Source organism: Leucoraja erinacea, chromosome 10, assembly GCF_028641065.1.
Source record: "Leucoraja erinacea ecotype New England chromosome 10, Leri_hhj_1, whole genome shotgun sequence".
In the NCBI taxonomy this organism is placed as follows: domain Eukaryota; kingdom Metazoa; phylum Chordata; class Chondrichthyes; order Rajiformes; family Rajidae; genus Leucoraja; species Leucoraja erinaceus.
The window spans coordinates 31693064-31713530 of NC_073386.1; the positions used below are offsets into that span (position 1 = coordinate 31693064).

The window sequence follows — 20467 nt, forward strand, 5'->3', positions numbered from 1 at the left end:
ACAAGGTACAGATAGTGATGCCAGCAAAATTGCAGATGAAAATTGATGTAAATACTTCTGAAGATAAATATAACAGCTGAAAAAACAAGTGGGACAGCTGAAAATGAGACCTTACTGGGAAGATGGAAACCAAAAGTTGCAAAGAGTCAGGGGCTGTGACATTCACATGACGAACAACTGAAACACAATGCCTTTGAAGTGGGTTGGGAGGGCGAGTTGGCAGAATCAACATACTCTCTGTGACATGAAAGAGAATATTAAGAGCATTTCCTTTGAAAGCCAGGAATATGCAGCCCTGTGTGTATGCCATCAAGAGTTGGGCACAGTAATTGGTATAGAAGACAATGTGAGGCAAGGTCAAAGTCCACAAGGGTTTTCTCTCTTATGGAATTACATAATTCACTGAAACAAGTGCAGATTACACTGGAAGCATTAAGAGAGGGTTGCAGTGTGATGTGGAAGCAGTTCAAAAGATTCAGATCTCAAAATAACACGGACTTGACATCGGAAACAAATAGATTTGGGATTTTACCTTGAAGGATGATCGTGCAAAATTAGAAATCGATGATTAGCCAACGATAATTTGAAATCTGAAAATGAAACAGGGCGTTCAGATTAACTGACGTAGCCTGGGTTATACTGGAGGTGCTATTAGTCTTTAAAGGCAAGCGGGGTTCTATAAATGAGGATACGCAAGGAACTGCAGAAGTTGGTTTACAAAAAAAAGACACAGTGTTAGAATGACTCAGCGGATCTGGAGAACATGAATAGGTGACACTTTGGGTCAGGATCCTTCTTCAGACTGATTGTGGTCAGTTGTGGGGGGGGGGAGGAGGGTGGGAGAAGAAAGTTGGAAGAGAAGTGGGGCAGGACAAAATCTGGCAAGTGATAGGTGGATACAAGTGAGGCAGGTGGGAGGTGGATTGGCAGAAAGTTGGACAAAGGCCAGAGATGAAAAACAGAAGGTGTGAGACATAAGAATAAGGATAGAAGAGGTGTGAATTGTGAAGTCAGTGGAAGGAACATAGCTGGAAGGTGGAAGGGGATGGGGAAGAGAGAGGGGGAGAAATGGGTGTGAATCCATGTGGGGAACAGGAAAGAGAGGGGGAGAAGGGGGGGAGGGGAAGGAGAGAATGGAGTTGTTTGTAGGTACGTAATCTAATTGGAGCAATAGCAGAATTACAGTACACGGAAGAGGCGTGAGTGAAGGATCCATCTATGACAGCAGGTGGGAAACTATGTATACTAAAGAAAGAGAATGGAAAGATTCATCTTGCAAGCAGATGTGGTGAAGGTGGATAAATTTGGAGAAGGCGATCGCGTCTTTGCAAAAGGCAGGGTTGGAGAAGACAGTCCAGATTGCTGTGGGAGTCAGTTCGCCTTAGTCATTTGATCATCTGTCCCCTGTGATAGAGGGTGGCTGGGATCAAAGAGGGGAGTGAGAGATGTGTGAGATAGCCCAGGTGACTTAAGGTCAGGGTGGAAGTTAGTGGTAAAGTTAATGAAATGAACGAGTTCTGCACTGATTTAGCTGGCAGCCCTAATGTAGTCATTGATTCAGCAGAGAAAGAGTTGAGGGATGGTGCTAGTATATGTTTGGAATAAGGACTGTTCGAAGTAACCAACAAAAAGCAGGCTTAGCTGTGGCCTGTGCAAGTGCCCATTGCCACACCTTTAACTTCAAAATAGCACCTCGTATTCCACTTGGGTAGGTTACAGTCTAATGGTATGAACATTGAATTCTTCAATTTTAGGTAACTAACCTAAAAACAACTTGCCCTCCCTTCACCCCCTCCCCTTTTGTCCCCCTCTCTTACCTGTGCCCTACCTTGATTCACACCCATTTCTCTTTTTCCCCTTCCCTCTCTTCCTCTGATGTCACAATTCGCAACTCTTCTACCTAATCTCACACTTCTTGTCATGTCATCTCTAGTCTTTGTCCAACTATCCGCATTACCCCGTCCCCTGTATCCACCTATCACTTGCCAGGCTTTGTCCTGCCCCTACTTCTCTTCCAACTACCTTCTCCCCCACCACCAGCACCACACTCAGTCTGAAGAAAAGTCCTGGCCCAAAACATCACTTGTTCTCCAGAGAAATGCTGCCTGGCCCAGTGAGTTACTCCAGGACTTTGTGTCTTTGTCTATCAATTTTTGTGCACCTTTAAGAACCAACCTTGATTCAATATGGTACTACCCACTGTAGTTGAGAGTCAGTTGAGAGTTTATTCCTTTCAGTAAAGGATATTTTATTGTTTGCTGTATCTATTATTTGCCTAAGTAAGCAGCAACACGGAAGAGCCTATGGCCACGAGAGATAGTGGTTAAATTGGAAGTGTGTGGTTTGGTGAATAATAGCTATGCATTTTAATTGAAGTTCCTACGTGTTGTTTTATTATTTCGAAGCATAATAAAATAATGGGAGATAGAAATAAATAATCCAGTTGAGTGGATTAAATGCACTTGATTTTTTTTGTGCACAGTCAGTGTTTCTTCAATTGTAATTTATATAATGCATGCAAAGACTTTTCCATGTTTTAACTTAATTTCTGGTGAGATGTTATCTTCAGGACTACAAGTCAAGACTTATATGACCTATTACTTTCACTTTGGTTGCCACTCATGATCTCATTGACTCTTTGCAACCAAAAACATCTGTGTCGAGCACTTTGTTATGTACACCTTGTATGTAGATTTTTATTTATTTGTAACTTTTGATATGAATAATCATACTGCTTTTCTCTCGTTCATCATAGAACACATATATATGTCAATGCATAGTTATTTCTGGACATATTGTTCATGTATTTGTTTCCCCCTTCTCCCCCTTTTTTCACCTGTTTCGACTGTATTGAGGATCCATCCTTCCTTGAGCTCATTTGTTAACTGTCTCTGGGTAGCATCATTAATAGGGAGGGGATTCATTTCCACATGAAGTTGCTAACATGCAGCCCTATCCCATTTTTTTTGACATCCCGACTACTTTTGCACGAATGACAATGCCTGTGTGATATCAACTAGTACCTGAGGTAGAATCCCGTCAGTAATTAATAGGAGCATTTTGAAATTAATCTTGCCGGGCACTGTGAATCACACTGCTGTGACTCTGACCTCAAGTTTAACTGCTCTGGCTGCACCAGATAATCTGAATGCCCAGTTTCATTTTCAAATCTCTGAGTTTTAAATGCAGTATCTTTGGCTATTCATCAAACTCCAACTTAGCAAGATCATCTACTGCTGCTCGACTTTCTCATGGTAAAATCCAGAATCTATTTGTTTCCATGGAGACACATTGAGTTGCTCTAGCGGCTTATTTTTTGCTATTTGTTTCCATATTAAATTGCTTCAACAGCCTTTTCCATGGTCTTGCGATCTGCTCCTTCTATAATCTCCAGTTTGCTTTCGTACTGTGGCACTCTTCCTATCTTTTACTAATTACCGCTGAACCAAATCAATTTACCCATTACTAATGCTCACTGACCTGCATTAGTCCCCACTTGCTTCAAAGCATTGATCATCAGATCCTCTTCCTCATCCTCAAATCCATAAGCGTCTTCATCCCACTCACATTATGACAATCTCCATCTAAAGATTCCCACCCTAAACCATTATTGCTATACCTCAGAGCTCCTTTACAGCCAATCTCTTTCAACGACAGTCAATTGAAACCAGCAACTGTCTTAATCATTCAGTTTGAAATTGCATTTCCATCTTCCTTATCTTTAAATGTTATTTGAACAATAATTGTGTTATTTTGCTTTGGGTCAGTTCTCCGAACTTCATTGAATACTCTATGCAGATACTCATTTTCTGAATAATAGTCTCAATATGCTTGTCTACTGTAAAGATACTATATAATTACAAATTGTGTTATTTTGTAATCTTAGGTTTCATTCACAAGATCTGAATACTTATTTGTTTGTATAAAATAATGAACACGTTAAGTATGTTCTGACCTTTTTTTTTTAACTTGCAGGTCAGGATCGGAGTGAAGCTGGTCTGATAAAACGTTTTAAAGGAGATGGATTCCGGTACAGGGCAAAACTAATTGGTGTGGATGAGGTTTCAGCTGCAAGGGGAGATAAGCTCTGTCAAGATTCAATGATGAAACTAAAGGTAATCTCAAATAATACAAAAGGGGTTGAAATATAATGCAGAGATGAATAGATTTATTGAATTATTTATAATTATACTGGACCAAGTTAAGTCCCTGTCTCACGGGAGGCCTGGTCCCCCAACGCAACCCGTTCCCCAAATATTCCATCACTCACCCATTCCCCCAATGCAACCCGTTCCCCCAACGCAATATTCCACCACTAGGCCATAGCCCCCATGAGAGTCCCTCTCTCTGTCTGCCTCTCTCTGGTTCTTTCTCTCTGTCTGTCTCTCTCTCTCTCTCTCTCTCTCTCTCTCTCTCTCTCTCTCTCTCTCTCTCTCTCTCTCTCTCTCTCTCTCTCTCTCTCTCTCTCTCTCTCTCTCTCTCTCTCTCTCTCTCTCTCTCTCTCTGTCTCTCTCTCTATTTCTCTCTCCCCAGGATGCCGCCTCACCCAGACCTTGCTGCAGCCTCAGTGCCGCGGACTTTCAGTTATGCGCGCGTGCGTATTTTAAAGTAACTGAAAGTGAGTCTCCCTCCCCCCACTTGATGCCTCTCCCTCTTCCTCCCCCTCCCGCGGCTCCATACACACACTGCTGATTGCCTCCCTCTCTCCCTCCCCCTCCCCCTACCGCTCCCGCGACTTCGCACGTGTGACATTTTAAAATATGTGAAAGTCAGTTAGTGAGTTTTTGAGGCTGCCGTCTTGAGCCGTGCGAGGGGGAGGATGGCCCTGTCTGTGTCTGTGTCTGTGTCTGTCCAGCATGCCTTTATCGGGGACAGCAAGTTTTTTAAAGTAAATGAGATCCCATTGTGACGTGTCAGCACTCACCTCCCCCCCCCCTCATCTCACCCACCTCACACCGCCCACACCCCCCCCCCCCCCCCCTACCCCCCCCCCCCCCCCCCCCCCCCCCCCCACCCCCACCATCCCCACCCATCACACCCCATCCCACCCACCCCCACAATAACAATTTTGAAATTTGTTTTGTAAATGAACAGGCAGTTTATGTAAATTAGATCCCATTGTGACATCATATGCTGCCAAGGGCAAGTAGGGGCGCTGTTTAATTTTTTTTAATGTTTTAAATGTCAATAACTTGTAAAATATAACATCAATCTGAATACAAATCTTGATACAAACTATCACATGACAATTGTGAGTAAGGTGGTGTAAAAATTGTAGCGGTATCCTTTACCGATTTTTAGTAATTTGACAACATTACCGAACCAGAGATCACAAACAGGCATGCACGCACACATGCACACATAGAAACAAACAAGATTAGAGTTTTAGTATAATAGATAATAATATATAGATCGATAGATGCAACAGCCTACAAAGAGAATGCAAAATCAAAAAAAAGTACCTCACAGCAATGGAGATAAGATGATGGCAGTTGGGGGAATTGCAGTGGAACTAATTATATGTCACAGGAACGCACAACCTTTTAGCCAGTTAAGGAGTATAGTTTAAGTCAATGCAAATTAAATCAATAGTCAGCTGCACCATAAGGTTTTCACTCAAAATAATTTGTATTCCATTGAGAACAATAACACAACACAACAAAATTGTTTAGTTCAAAATACTTCTCTTAGGCACAAGTACTGAACAAAGTATTGATGGTGGAAAAATCAGCAAAGAGGCGTTTCTTGAAGGTAAATGGTACGTAACTGTCTCCTTTATAGTTAGAGGTGGTCAGTGCGAAACTGTATTTGCCAATTTTGAGCCAATTAAGTGGTTATTTGATCCTGTGTTTAATGGAAAGAATTCCTTTGCACACAGATTCATCAAATTTTGCCCAGAAGAAGGTTATTCAGCCTATCATGTGCATGCTGCTCACTTACGGAGCTATTTATAATGCTCATAGTTTCTAGCTCTTGATCTATAGCTTCAGGAATATAGCACTTCAAGTGTTTACTCAGGTGCTTTATATATGTGATAAGAGTTGATGCCTCTACTGATCGTTCAGGCAGTGAGCTCTAGAACCCCCACTACATGTTGGGTGAACAAAAAGCTTTGTCCTTTACCAAGTCACCACCCCCGCGAGGAAAGGAGGCCCTTCCTATTGAGCCCACTCATGCCCCTTTTAATGTACAGCCCTTGTATAAATTGCCTCTCAGTCTATTCTGAGAAATAGAACTTGTGAGTCTTTCCCTGTAGTTATAATTCACCAGTGCTGGCAACTTCCTTGGCAGTCTGCTCTGTAGCTTTTCTAGTGTTGTCACATCCTTCATGTAGTATGGTGGCTAGATCTGTGCACTGTGCACTAACCAAGCTAACTACATTAGCCAGGTCTAGTATAAGTCAAGCATCCTAAAAATCATCTTAAGAACGACAATCTATCTGCCTTTCTTCTGGGATTAGTGTTTCTATAAATCAAACATTAATTGCCTGAAGAATAATAAATGATGGTGTGCTATAGAATCATGAGGCAATATTGTCACTCCTGCTTTGCAATGGTGAGATGATCAATGATAAAGAGCTGGAGATGGTTGGGCCTAGGATATCTTCAGAGCCACATTTGTTTCAAACATTCATGGTCATCTTGCATGGTCAGATATGATGAGGTACTGTTTTTTTCATCTGATGAATGATCTTAGTTGTGATTGTGGTCCTTGGTGCTTCTTTGATTGATTGGAGGAGCCAGCATGGAAACAAGCCCTTCTTGACCGGATACATGCGGAACATCAATCATCGTTCACGCTAATTCTGATATCCAAAGTTCACATCCACACCAGGAGCATTTTACAGATTCCAATTAACACGCCCATGGGATGTGGGAGAAAACAGGAGCACCCGAAGGTAATCCACACAGTCACAGAGAGAACACGCAAACCCCACACAAACAGCACCTGAGGTCAGGATCAAACCTGGGTTTCTGGCACTGAGAGATTAGCTCTACCAGCTGCATCACAGTACCCCCTTAATGATAATAGTTGATGTTGATAATAGCTAACAAGAGAGAATTAGATAGAGCTCTTATAGATAGCAGAGTCAAGGAACATGGGGAGAAGGCAGGAACGGGGTATTGATTGTGGATGATCAGCCATGATCACAGTGAATGGCGGTGCTGGCTCGAAGGGCCTACTCCTGCCCCTATTGTCTATTTATAACCATATAACCATATAACAATTACAGCACGGAAACAGGCCATCTTGGCCCTACAAGTCCGTGCTGAACATCTTTTTCCATTGTTTGTCTATTGTTTATAATTCTAACCTTCCTCTAGCATTTGGTTTCTGCATCCATGTTTGGGCCAAAACAATGATGACACCTTGGGCCAACAAATTTTAAAAAACCTTACCTGTCTTAGGTTTGACTCGACCCAAACTGCTGGTGTACAAAATATCAATGACTGTCTCTCATTGACGGTACTATTGACTGCCCTGTTTTTCCTTTCTGAATGTATTTACTTTTTAAATTGGCATTTCACCCCAAATTGAGAAGCTGCTACTATCAAATGTACAGTGGAGCCAGCCAGTTGATTAGGGGTAGCAAATGGTTTTCTAGTATCTGGGTCTGAGCATGGAGTTTGCACCAAGTGTGTGGTAGCCATCAGCACAGTGTAGTTACCGTATTGTCACTAAGGAGGGCAGTGCAAGAACGAAACAAATTTGAGAGGAAATGAAAAATGTGCCCCAAATCCACTTGTTAAATTAAGTATGTAGATATCCCCTTTGATGTCTTGTTTTCACACCTTACCCTTCTATATCTCTGTGCCTCCATCTCCCATGACTCCCAAAGAAAGGTCTCGACACAAAATGTCACCCATTACTTCTACATTGCAAGGGCCAGGAAGTGAACGGGTAAGATCATCTCTGACCCTTCTCACCCTGCCCACAAACTCTTTGAAGCTCTTCCCTCTGGAAGGTGACTCCGGAGTATCAAAGCCGCCACAGCCAGACATAAAAACAGCTTTTTTCATGAGTCGTAGCTCTACTCAATAACCAAATGTCGGTAGCCTCCTTTTGCTCTGGTATTTTGTTTCATTCACATGTTTAAACTATGGTGTTTTGTTCTTAATGTTTTAATGTTTCATGTTTTATTCTTAATTGTTTACTGTATGTCGTGTTGTTGCCTGCGAGTAAAGCACCAAGGCAAATTCCTTGTATGTGTACATACTTGGCCAATAAACTTATTCATTCATTCATTCAGTGATGCTGCCTGTCCCACTGAGTTACTTCAGCATTTGTGTCTATCGTCGGTGTAAACCAGCATCTGCATTTCTTCCTAGACATTTCAAACTGGCCTGAAATGTTTTCATCTGTTTGGAGTGAGCATGAGTTGAACAATAACCTGTTACAATGCTTCATATTCACAACGCTTCACATCTGTCACCTATTACATTTTTGCTTGAATTTATTTTTTGCTTAATTAGTAATTTTTCTTTCTCCTTGCAATGCACAGCGTGAAGCCTATAAAAAAAGTCAAAGACTGTTAGTGAACTCTCAGATAGGTACTTAGGAATAGAGACTTGGTGAGCATTGATTAAAAAGGAATGTTTTCAATGAAAGCTTTTATAAGAAATTGCAAGTGGCAGTTTAATAATGTTGGAAATTCAAGTTATAATTAATACTGGGAACTGGCATGAAAGTTCTTCAAGCACTATTTTGATGAGGGTAGAAATAAAGTGTTGTCTTAAGAAATAATCAGAATCATCTTGCCCTCATCTGCTTTTATGTTAAAAGCATCATTTGTACCATTGTCACTAATCAGACCCTGTCAATTTTATCTTGCAGTGATTGGTACTAAATCTCTTAGTCATATGGAGTCAGCTGAAAGTTTGGCATCAGCTTTAACTAAACTATGAGAAAATTCTGTCTTTAGTCTATAAACTTTAGAGATATAGCGTGGAAACAGGCCCTTTGGCCCACTGAGTCTGCACCAACCAGTGATCACGCCGTGCATTATCATTATCCTACATACTGGAGACAATTTACAATTTACAGAAGCCACTTAACCGACAAACCTGTACATTTTTTGGAGTGTGGGAGGAAACCAGAGTACCCGGAGAGAACCCACGCAGTCACAGGGATAACATACAAACTCCGTACAGTCTGCAACTACAGTCAGGATCGAACTCGGGTCTCTGGTGCTGTAAGGCAGCACATCTAGCATTGCGCCACAGTGCTGCCCTGAGCTGACAAATCAGCACTTTCTTCATTGCTTTCCCCCTAACACCTTCCACATCAGAATGATCTACACATGCTCCGAGTCAATGCTTATACATGTATCACATGGGAAGAGACAAATTGGAGGGTCTCCACTGCAAGCATCCCTGTCTTCTTTTGCTTTGAATTCCACCAGAGGGTACATAGCGAAGAGTGCTTTTGTGGAATTAAATGCCGCACAATTAATGTGATTTATCTTGCATGTTCTGGTGGTTGCCTGAATAAGTGCTGTGCTAAAGCAACATGGAAGGAATTGGAAGAGTGTATGTGGGATCGTTTTACATGATCATTTGGGCTGACTGGCGCGCATCTGTCCTTGACTGACACGCATATGTGACCAGCTCTTTGTCACTGTTATATGATTATATCTGTGCAGCTTCTGTTCTCAATTCCTGCACACAGTGTTGTCTCTACTGCCATCTCCTGCCAGGCAGGCTCCAATGCTATAATCAATGAGAACATCCTGGAGAACAATGCTTCCATTTTTCCAATCATTAACTGGGGGTTCCTAGTTGCATCTCCCTATTCATTTCATAGCTCGATAATTATTTTACCACCCAAGGTTTTGACCTTACTTTTTCGGCCATATACACCTTTTAGATTTAAGAAGTCTGAACACAGGTTTAAAATGATTAATAGCCTTTATATCAAGACTGCAAGAAGTGTTTCCCTTGTGGCTACTTGTTTTTAAATGGCATTCAGTCTAGACAGAACATAGGAACTGAACAAACTTCATCAAACTTGATACCTGGCATTGCAATATTGGCTTTGACAATGTTGGTAACATTAAATTGGTATTGGTATACGTTTATTATTGTCACATGTACTGAGGTACATTGAAAAAAGTTGTTTTATGTGCAGACAACACATACCATAGAACCACAAATAACTGGATGCATGAATACAAGCACACGATACAGGCACAAGTGGTGCAAAGAGAACTGCAATTTCTTGCTGACTTGGGCAGAGGAATTGCCAAACCAAATTGTGATGTATCCTGACCTAATGCTTTTATGATGCATCTATGGAAATCAATACTTCATTGGAGTCCTGGAGAATGTTTTTCATCATCTGAAATAGTGGTTTTGTCTGCTTTTGTGGCCGTATTGTCAATGTGATTGGACCAGGACAAATTATTTGTGATATTTTCGCCCTGGATCTTGAAGCTCGACCTTCTGTACTTCAGCACTGTGGGACATGTATATAGAGTGATCTCCTGGAGCCAGTGACTAGCTCCTTTGGCTTGCTGACATTGAAAGAGAGTTTGTGTTGGAAGGAACCAGAGGCTGATTTAAACCAAGGGTAGAGTCTGAAGAAGGGTCTCGACCCGAAACGTCACTCATTCCTTCTCTCCAGAGATGCTGTCTGTCCCGCTGAGTTACTCCAGCTTTTTGTGCCTATCTTAGGTTTGTAGGTTAATTGGTTTTGTATAAGTGTAAAATTGTCCCTGGTGTATGTAGGATAGTGCTAATGTGTGGGGATCGCTGGTCGGTGGGGACTCGGTGGGCCGAAGAACCGTTTACACACTGTATCTCTAAAAAAAATGATTCCCCTCCGTAACATTCCACTTCACTAACTATTGCTTTGGGCACTTAGACCAGGTTGTAAATTGTCAGTTTGTGTTAAAGAATACGATTTTTACGGTGAGTATACACTTCCAGATAAATATGTATTAGATTATCTGAGTCCCTTCCCAAATTTCCTTCTTGTGTTAGTGCCAGCTGAAACAAAATGCAATGCACAGGAAGGAACTGCAGATGCTGTTTTAAATGCAAAGATAGATGCAAAAAGCTGGAGTAACTCAGTAAATCAGACAGTATCGCCAGAGATGCTATCTGACCAGCTGAATTTCTCCAGGTTTTTGTGTCTATCTTTGAAATAAAATGCAAGTTCTGATGCAAGTAAATGGTGTTTTAAATCACATCGTCCTGTGTCTCCCAACTCCCATTGTTACAATTACCACTTCTCCTCAGAGATAAGCTACAAAAAAATAGCATTTCTCTAAAGAGTTTAATTAATGAGGTGGTCTTTTTGAAATTCTGTAATGTGACCTTGAGTAAACAAGCTATTATACCGAGCAACACTGCTATTATATGTTAAACAGAGTCAGTGTGGATGCATGATTCTCTGTTGGCAGCTAGATTAGAAAGGTTTACAGATATTGTAAAAGCAAATATTAAGGGCTCTTGCAGGCATACTGAAGAAATAATTAAAGAGATGATATGACAGCTCTAAGTTGAAAGGGTACATCTAGATGAGAAAGAAGGTATGCAGGAGTTAGTAAATTAATATGATGTGTCAGCTTTTAAAGTGAAGATAGAAGTGAGTTTAGATGCACCAGATAATAATGTGAAGCAATTATTAAAGGTAACTCTAGGATGGAAGTTGATTTTGAAAGATAATTAGCAGAGCTCAGGATGGATAATTCATGCATGCTAAGCTGTTGGAATGAAGTCAGAGCAGAGATAATAAAGACTAGTGCCATGTCTTTTCACTCCTTAGGTGGGCATGTTGTGACTGGGAAATAGCCAATGTAACATATGTGTTCAAAATAGAAAGAATTATAAACCAGGTTTTTACAATCCAGTTATAATCCAGTTATTCAAATCTCATCTGCGACAAAATGTGTGTTTCTTTGTGTAATCTATATATCCGTGTTTCTCTCTCTGTTTCTCAAATATAAAAATTAGACACAGGGGTAGGGTCCTCGTGATGGCTTGACTATTCAATAAGATCGCAACTGACTTTAGCTCCTCTATCCTGGATTAACTGTGAAAATTCTTCACACCCTGCAATATCCAAAAACCTACAGATCTCTGTCAGGAATATATTCAGCAAATGAAGAATTTCCTTACTCCTCGCAGTCCTGAATGACTGAACCCATGTTTTGGGATTACGCCTCCTGGTGCTAGACATAGCGATGGGAAACATCATTCTTGTATTGCCCCATAAAAATTTGCATGTTTTAATATATCATCCTCATTGGTTTCCTATGTTTATATAAGGAGTTCTGGGTGTATGGAGGTAGTTGAGGCAGGGATTATCGCAACATTCAAGAAACAATTAGACAGGTACATGAATAGGATAGGTTTAGATGGACATGGGCCAAACGCAGGTAGGTGGGACTAGTGTAGCTGGGACATGTTGGCTGACGTGCGCAGATTGGGCCGAAGGGCCTGTTTCTACACTGTATCACTCTATGACCTATTATATTGAAAGCTCAATTATAGATAGACCATGAAGAGTTCTTGCAGACTCTATTAAGCTGCCTCAGCTCTGCATGTTGCAACATTCAACTCAATAGATGAATCTTGAGCCGCCTGGATTCTGCTGGTAAAACTCAGGTTTATGAAATCATCAGCTGAAACCTAAAGAGAATTTGAACTAGGAAATCGGTACAATTTGCCAGACCTCAGTGAAAGAGATTTTGGGCACCTCAATGCAGAATGATCATTGACAACATAATGTAGCAAACAATTCCAATCAACAGTAAAACAGAGACACCGGAAAAACTACAGGTGCTGGAATGCTGAGGAAAAATCAAACTGCTGGAGGAATTCAGTGAGTCAGGCAGCATCATGGAGGAAAATTTCAGGTCTGGATTCTTCTTCGGGTTCAGATTTGAGCCTAACATCAGTGGCCAGAAAGTTACTCGAGAGGGTAGGAAGGAACTGTAGATGCTGGTTTACACTGAAGAAAGACACAAAGAGCTAGAATAACTCAGCGGGACAGTCAGCATCTCTGGAGAGAAGGAATGGGTGAAGTTTCGGGTCGAGACCCTTCTTCACCCTGAAGAAACGTCACCCATTCCTTCTCTCCAGAGATGCTGCCTGTCCCGTTGAGTTACTCCAGCTTTTTATGTCTATCCTCAATTACTAGAGAGTATTCTAAGGGATAAGATATACATTCATTTAAATCGAAAAGGGCTGATTAGGGATAGTCAGCATCATTTAGTGCATGGGAGGTCATGTCTCACAAAGCTGATGGTTTTTTGAAGATGTGAACAAAAGGTTGATGAGGGCAGTGCTGAAGACGCATGAAATATGAATTTCAGCAAGGCACTCAATAAGGTTCCACATGGGTGGCTGCTCTTGAAGGTTAGATTGCATGGGATCCAAGGAGAGATAACTGAATGGATAGAAAATTGGCTTCAAGGAATTAAGCAGAGGGTGTTGGTGTGGACTGGAGGCCTGTGTCTAGGTATGCCTCAGGCTTTGATGCTAGGCCCAATGAGGATGTTGACAAGACTCAATGGTCTGAGCTAAAGGGTGAGGTTGAGGAGGCTAGGACTTTATTCCTTAGAGTACAGGAGGATGAGGGGGTGATCTTGAGCAAAATCATGAGAGGAATAGAGTGGGTAAATGAGTGTTTTTCCCAGAGTAGGGGAATCCAGAACCAGAGGACATAGGTTTAAGGTGAGGGGGGAAAGATTTAATAGGAACCTCAGGGGTAACATTTTTACACAAAGGGTGGTGGGTGTATAGAACGAGCTTCCAGAGGTGGTAAAGCTGGTACTCTCCCAACGATTAAAAAGTATTTAGACAAGTACATGGATAAGATACGTTTGGAGGGATATTGGCCAAACGCAAGTAGGTGGGACTGGTACAGATGGGGCATTTTTGGTTGACCTGGGCATGTTGGGTCGAAGGGTCTGTCTCCACGCTGTATGAATCTATGACTCTATGCCTGTTTTGTTCAAGATTCTAGCCTTATTTGGTACCGTTAATTTTAAATTGTCACTTTAGCAAGTGTAGAAATAAGACAGGAGTAATTTCTTCAAGCAGATATTTGTTGAAAATATGATATGCTTAATCATAAAATGTAACTCAGATATCAAATGTGTTTCCTTAAGCAAAGGATTAAGAGCGAAGGCAAACAGTTGGATTATCTTTGAAATGAAATGTCCTCAGAAGGTCAAATAGCAACTCTCAGTTCAGCAAATAACTATGGTTTTATTGCTACCTGTGATTCCTTTGTTATCACAGTTAACATCAACTTCACTCGTCAAGTCATCTTTGCCAAGCGATCACCAAATTAATAACAGCATCAACCACATGATCAGCTCTGTTGAGAAACTAATTTCCGAACTACATTATATAGTATTGACATCTGCAATCACAAACCTTTCCACAGCCAACAGCATAAGTTGGAGAAATACTGGCAGAGGCCTGTGTTATTTCTGATTTCCCTGCAAGTATTTGCCAATGCTTTCCCATTGAGGATTGACCGAAATCTGGGAAAGTATTTGGACGACTGACAGGTGGATTTCTTCATCTGTATTTGTCAGCCCCAAGGACTTTGGATGCTATCACAACCTACAGACTGCTGGCCTCCATTAGGCCATCTGGACTTCCTCTGAGCCAAGTAAATGGCCTGGAGAGTAAACCACATGCAGATGTCTCTCCATAGGCACATGGGGCTCCAAACAAGCACACGCCACATGCCCACAAACAAAATTAAGCTTATTCTGTAATACAATAACTAAAATTTCAGAACTATATGAAGATTTTTTAAATAGTTTCATAGTGGCCCAGATTTTGCTAGTGTTGCAGGCAGTTATGCTCAGGACTTGTTGGGGAATCTATTCTCAGAACCATTCTCAATTGTGTAACATTGAGAAAAGTGTCATGCAGTTATTAATCAGTTTTCTAGCATGAAATGTGATGAGAACTATTTCTGGGTCACATCCCTCCAGATATTAAACTGGGACATTTGGATGTGGGCCACCTTTGCAGCACTGAATCCGTTTCTGGATCAGTGGAGTGCAGGGTGTAACACTCCTTTCAGAGCATGGTTAGGAAACGAGGACTATGTTGTCCTGAGCATGACCATCAATGACCATTCTTGGGAAAACTGCTCTTCTCAGAGCAGCACTAAATGAGGTAAGTCAGTCCTGTACCTTCCTGCTTTTGCCACTTCACGTTGTATCAAGTGCTCCCATCTTTATCAATCCTAGAGGGGACTATGCATTGATGGGGGTTCCCATATAACCATATAACAATTACAGCACGGAAACAGGCCATCTCGGCCCTACAAGTCTATGCCGAACAACTTTTTTCCCTTAGTCCCACCTGCCTGCACTCATACCATAACCCTCCATTCCCTTCTCATCCATATGCCTATCCAATTTATTTTTAAATGATACCAATGAACCTGCCGACACCACTTCCACTGGAAGCTCATTCCACACCGCTACCACTCTCTGAGTAAAGAAGTTCCCCCTCATGTTACCCCTAAACTTCTGTCCCTTAATTCTGAAGTCATGTCCTCTTGTTTGAATCTTCCCTATTCTCAAAGGGAAAAGCTTGTCCACATCAACTCTGTATGATCTGCTGCCTGGTTGGTGGTATAGGCTGCAGATTTGGTAGGTTCTATTGGAGTAGCTTAGATAAGGACCTTTTCTAGATGGTACGTACTGCTGACACTGTGCACCGATGCTGGAGGAAATCAATGATACTGTATTGTCACATGTTTCTAGGTACAGTGAAATTCCTTTTTTTCCATGCAGTTCAGTAAAAATCGTGCAATACAGAATTAAATACAAGAGTGTAAGAATAGTTGAATGCAATGAGGCAGTGCACAAGAGTTGCCACATTTCCAGCGCCCTATCTTTTATCCTTCAAGTTCAAAGTTGGTAAAAATGGGGATGGTTATCCTGGCCAACAAGGCTCATTGTCCTGGCGGTGGCACTGGGTTGGATCTGCAGTGGTCAGCCTGGTCAGAAGATGCTGTTGGTGTCCTCCACCACTGATCCATTCGGTGCCAATGCAGGCTGCATTCCAATCTGCACGCTGGCCCTCTTAGAGTGCTGCCTGATCCAATCAACCCCCAGGCTGCTGCAGGGCCTCCAACAGTCCACTCCACTGACAACTCGATCCAGACATATTGAGCCACAAACCCACTGTACCGTGTCTCATTTGACCACAACTGTGACAACAACAACGCCTTATTTGGTAACAGGAGAAATGCAAAGCTGAGGCCAAACATGACAATAGATCACTCAAAAATATTTTTAACTTTGTGAATCTTAAACTTTTGCATTGATGACATGAATAGATCTGCATGATCACAAAAATGAAGGAAAAGTTGTTGAGCCAAAGAGGATGTATTTTGGAAAAGGAATGAAAAAGAATGGTGAAAGAAGTGGATTTTCATGAGTACTTTCATCTTTGAGCATGAGGAAGTTTGCGTACAGCTCCTGTCCACTGACCACTAAAGGCCGTTTCACACTGGCACCTTATAGACGTTGCTGAATATGATGTCGCTAAATATGCTAAATAGACGTCACTAAATATGCCGTACATGTATAACAAAATTACGAATATAAAATTATACACAAAAATATCTCAAAAATGCATTTACATATGATTAGCCTATTTATAACTATTTCTCTCGGAACCCCTAGCGACCTTTCACGGAACCCTAGTGTTCTGGGGAACCCAGTTGAGAAACGCTGATTTAGACAGTACTGTTTAACAGAGTGGTGAATAGAGATTCCACCATGGACTTCAGAAGGGAGTCATGTAATCAGACTGTGGGGGGGGAAAGTATTCAAGCATGCAAAATATAGGCAGAGGGTTGTTAATCTGTGGAACTCATTGCCACAGAGGGCTGTGGAGGCCAAGTCAGTAGATGTTTTTAAGGCAGAGAAAGACAAATTCTTGATTAGAACAGGTTATTATGGGGAGAAACATGGAAAACGGGATTAGGAGGTATAGATCAGCCATGATTGAAAACACGGAATAGACTCGATTGTCCGAATGGTCTAATTCTACCCCTATAACTAGTGAACTTGAGAATATGAGCAGGTGAGTGAGACTAAATTTATTGCTCTTTGAAAGAGGTAGTGGACTGTATTCAGCTGTATTCTCACTGTATTCTGACGTCTCTTTGAGAGGTTTAGTTCAAAGATTATAAGAAGCCTAGCATCACTGACATGTAGAATTACGGTGGATTTTCTTACGGTGGGTACTCTGGCCAAAATTAATTAGTATAGCACCGGGAAAGCAGTCAACTTTAAATGGATTATGCTGTCATGGTATTTTCTGAGGGCTAACCAATGTGGATGAATTTGGGCAATTGACTGCAAGCTGACCAAAGGCAGGAATGTGATCTATCTGTGGGATCAGAAAGATCCATCTGGTGTAAGCACTGGGGCCAAAGTGACCCTATCAGCCTGTGGCAGTGCCTATCAGATGGTTGGATGCTGGTAAAGATAAATGACAAGATGGCAAAGCCAATACCACATTGGGAAGTTTGGCTATCTTCATGCAGTGTCCATTCCTTGTTCACGGGACAGACTGAAGAAGAAGGAGGGTCGCCACCTGAAATGTAAACCTATTCCTTTTCTCCAGAGATGTCGTCTCACCTGCTGAGTTACCCCAGCAGTTTGTGTCTATCAACAGACACTGCTGCCTTCACCTGCTACCTGTTGTGTCTGAAACTCAGCCCACCTGACCCCATTCACTTTCTATAGATAGACACAAATGCTATCATTCTTCGATTTAAACCAGCATTAGCAGTTCCTATCTACCCCATTCACTTTCTGCACCTTACTGTCTCCCAGCATCAGGCGTTATGCTGCGCCTCTGCTTTATATTCTCACGAGGCAGCTAAAGCTATGATTTCTGCAGAAATATCACCAGTAAGCAACAAGTCCTCTCACTGCAATGTTGACTTTTCAATTAATCTTTGGTGTTACTCACACTGGCTGCAGCCTTTCTGAACATTAAAAAGGAATTATTTCACTGCCATTTGAACAGGAAGCACAAGTATTCGGGGCACAATTCATTTCCCTCCCACAGAAATCCCATCAGTTCCGTCTATTGCCAACCGTCAGCCAAGAGCAGCTGCACCTGCTACAAAGAACTGACACAATGCCATATCCGTTTAAATATCAAAGGGAGCATTCACTTAATACGAGTACCTGAGGATGTACAGGCCAGGCCAAATGAAGACAGATAGCCATATAGTCTGAAGAAGGACCTCGACCTGAAACGTCACTCATTCCTCCTCTCCAGAGATGCTGCCTGTCCCTCTGAGTTACTCCAGCATTTTGTGTCTATCTTCTGCCATGTAGACAACTGCACCCACCAATCGAGCAGCCGTGTTCAGATAGGGAAAAGAAGATGAGCATAGATAAGAAGTGACCAACCTTAGTTATTGATTCAGGCTTCTGAAATGTTAACCTTACTGGCATGACATTGAACAGAGTATAATTTTGGCTTGTAGTCATAGTGTAAAACCATAGAATGCTGCAAATATATAATTAATTTTCTTTAATGCAATGTTCTGCAAAGAAAGGAGAAAGTTAATGCAATTTTATAATTAGCTAGATCATGTTCTAAAAACGTGTGCGGACCAACTGGCTGGAGTTTTTGTGGACATTTTCAACCTCTCACTTCTGAGGTCTGAGGTTCCCACCTGCTTTAAAAGGGCATCAATAATACCGGTGCCTAAGAAGAGCAAGGTGACGTGCCTCAATGACTGTCGACCAGTGGCACTAAAGTCTGTGGTGATGAAGTGCTTTGAAAGGTCTTGCGAGCGGCGTGGCCGGGCGAGTTCTTCAAAAGCAAGCCGGTGACCTTCGGTGACCTCCAGTGACCTCGGGATCTGCAGAACTTGCCCGTTCTTTCTGCAATAACGACCTCCACCACCATGTAGTTGAAACTCAAGAAGCCCAGCAGAGTGCGCTGGACGACTTGATCACGTGTTCACGGGCTTCAATCCACGTAACTGGCTGTGCATTGAATTGACTGCGCAGCTGGTCGTGAGGAGCAAAGGCATTGTGACGTCATGCAGCTCGCTTCAGACTCTGTTATATTTTGAAACAATTTTAGTAAAAAAAAACTCAGGAAATAATTAATCAAATTTTCAGATGAGGAGATTTTTTAATTCATGAGGTAAATCTCTACCGGAATATGTAAAAATGTCTCCGTTACTGCGTCGGGTTTTGGAGGAGATATGACTGACAACCAACCAAACAAACAAACAAACTAACAAAGAGAGTTTTAATAGTTATATGATATGGTATGACGTACGGTCTATGGTATATAGACACACTGAACTGTTCTGTATTATGCTTACAATATTCTGTTGTGCTGCAGCAAGCAAGAATTTCATTGTCCTATCTGAGACACATGACAGTAAAACTCTCTTGACTCTTGATGAGGAATACCAATTAACTGATATTAAGATTGTTCGACATATTCCAAAGCTATGGGAGCAAGGATGTATAAGATGCTGGTCAGGCCATGTTTGGAATATCGAGAACAGTTTTGGGCTCAATGTCTGAGGAAGGATGTGCTGGCTTTGGAGAGGGTCCAGAGAGGTTTACGGGATGATTGGGTTAACATTTGAGGAGCATTTGATGGCTCTGGGCCTGTACTCACTGGAGTTTAGAAGGATGGGGGGCAATCTTATTGAAACCTATCGGATAATGAAAGGCCTAGACAGTGGATGTGGAAAGGATGTCTACAGTAGTGGAAGAGTTTATGACCAGAGGGCACAGCCTCAGAATATAAGGATGTACCTTGAGAGTGGAAATGAGGAGGAACTTCTTTAGCCAGACGGTGTTGAATCTGTGGAATTAATTGCTATAGAAAGCTGTGGAGGCCAAGTCATTGGTTATTTTTGAAGCAGAGATTGATAAGTTCTTGATTAGAGGTGTCAAAGGCTATAGGAAGGAGGCAGGAGAATGGGGTTAAATGGTTGCCATGGTTGAAAAGCAGAGCAAACTTAATTAGCCAAATGGCCTAATTCTGCTCCTATGACTGATGATTTTCGGGTGCACATTTTATGTATTGGGAAAATTTATATAATATTTGGCATTTTTACATATTGCATGAACTTTTCTTTCCAGTTTGCTCAAGTTCAACAAATTCACAGACCTGTACCAGCCATGGATGAACAATCAGTCATAAAGTCATGGAGTGATACAATAAGGAAACAGGCCCATGGCCTACAAACTCTATGCTGACCAACAACTACCTATTTACACTAATTCTGCCTTCATCTATTTTTTTATTTTCTCCACATTCTCATCAACTTCCCTCAGAATCAACCTCTCATGTACACATCAGGGACAATTTACAATGGCCAACTAACTTACCATGTCTTTACAATGTGGGAGCAAACCAAAGCAACCAAAATAAATCCATATGGTCATTGGGTGAATGTTCAAACGCTACACAGACAGACC

At 41.7% G+C, this 20467-nt stretch overlaps 1 protein-coding gene across 1 annotated transcript in view; it reads left to right on the top strand.

Annotated features, from left to right (window-relative positions):
- The window catches only part of dab1a (DAB adaptor protein 1a), a 290784-nt gene that overhangs the window by 164584 nt on the left and 105733 nt on the right, over positions 1–20467 (top strand). The window contains exon 3 of the mRNA XM_055642479.1: positions 3976–4115. Within this exon, the coding sequence (XP_055498454.1) occupies positions 3976–4115 (140 nt within the window). The remainder of the gene's footprint in view (positions 1–3975; positions 4116–20467) is intronic.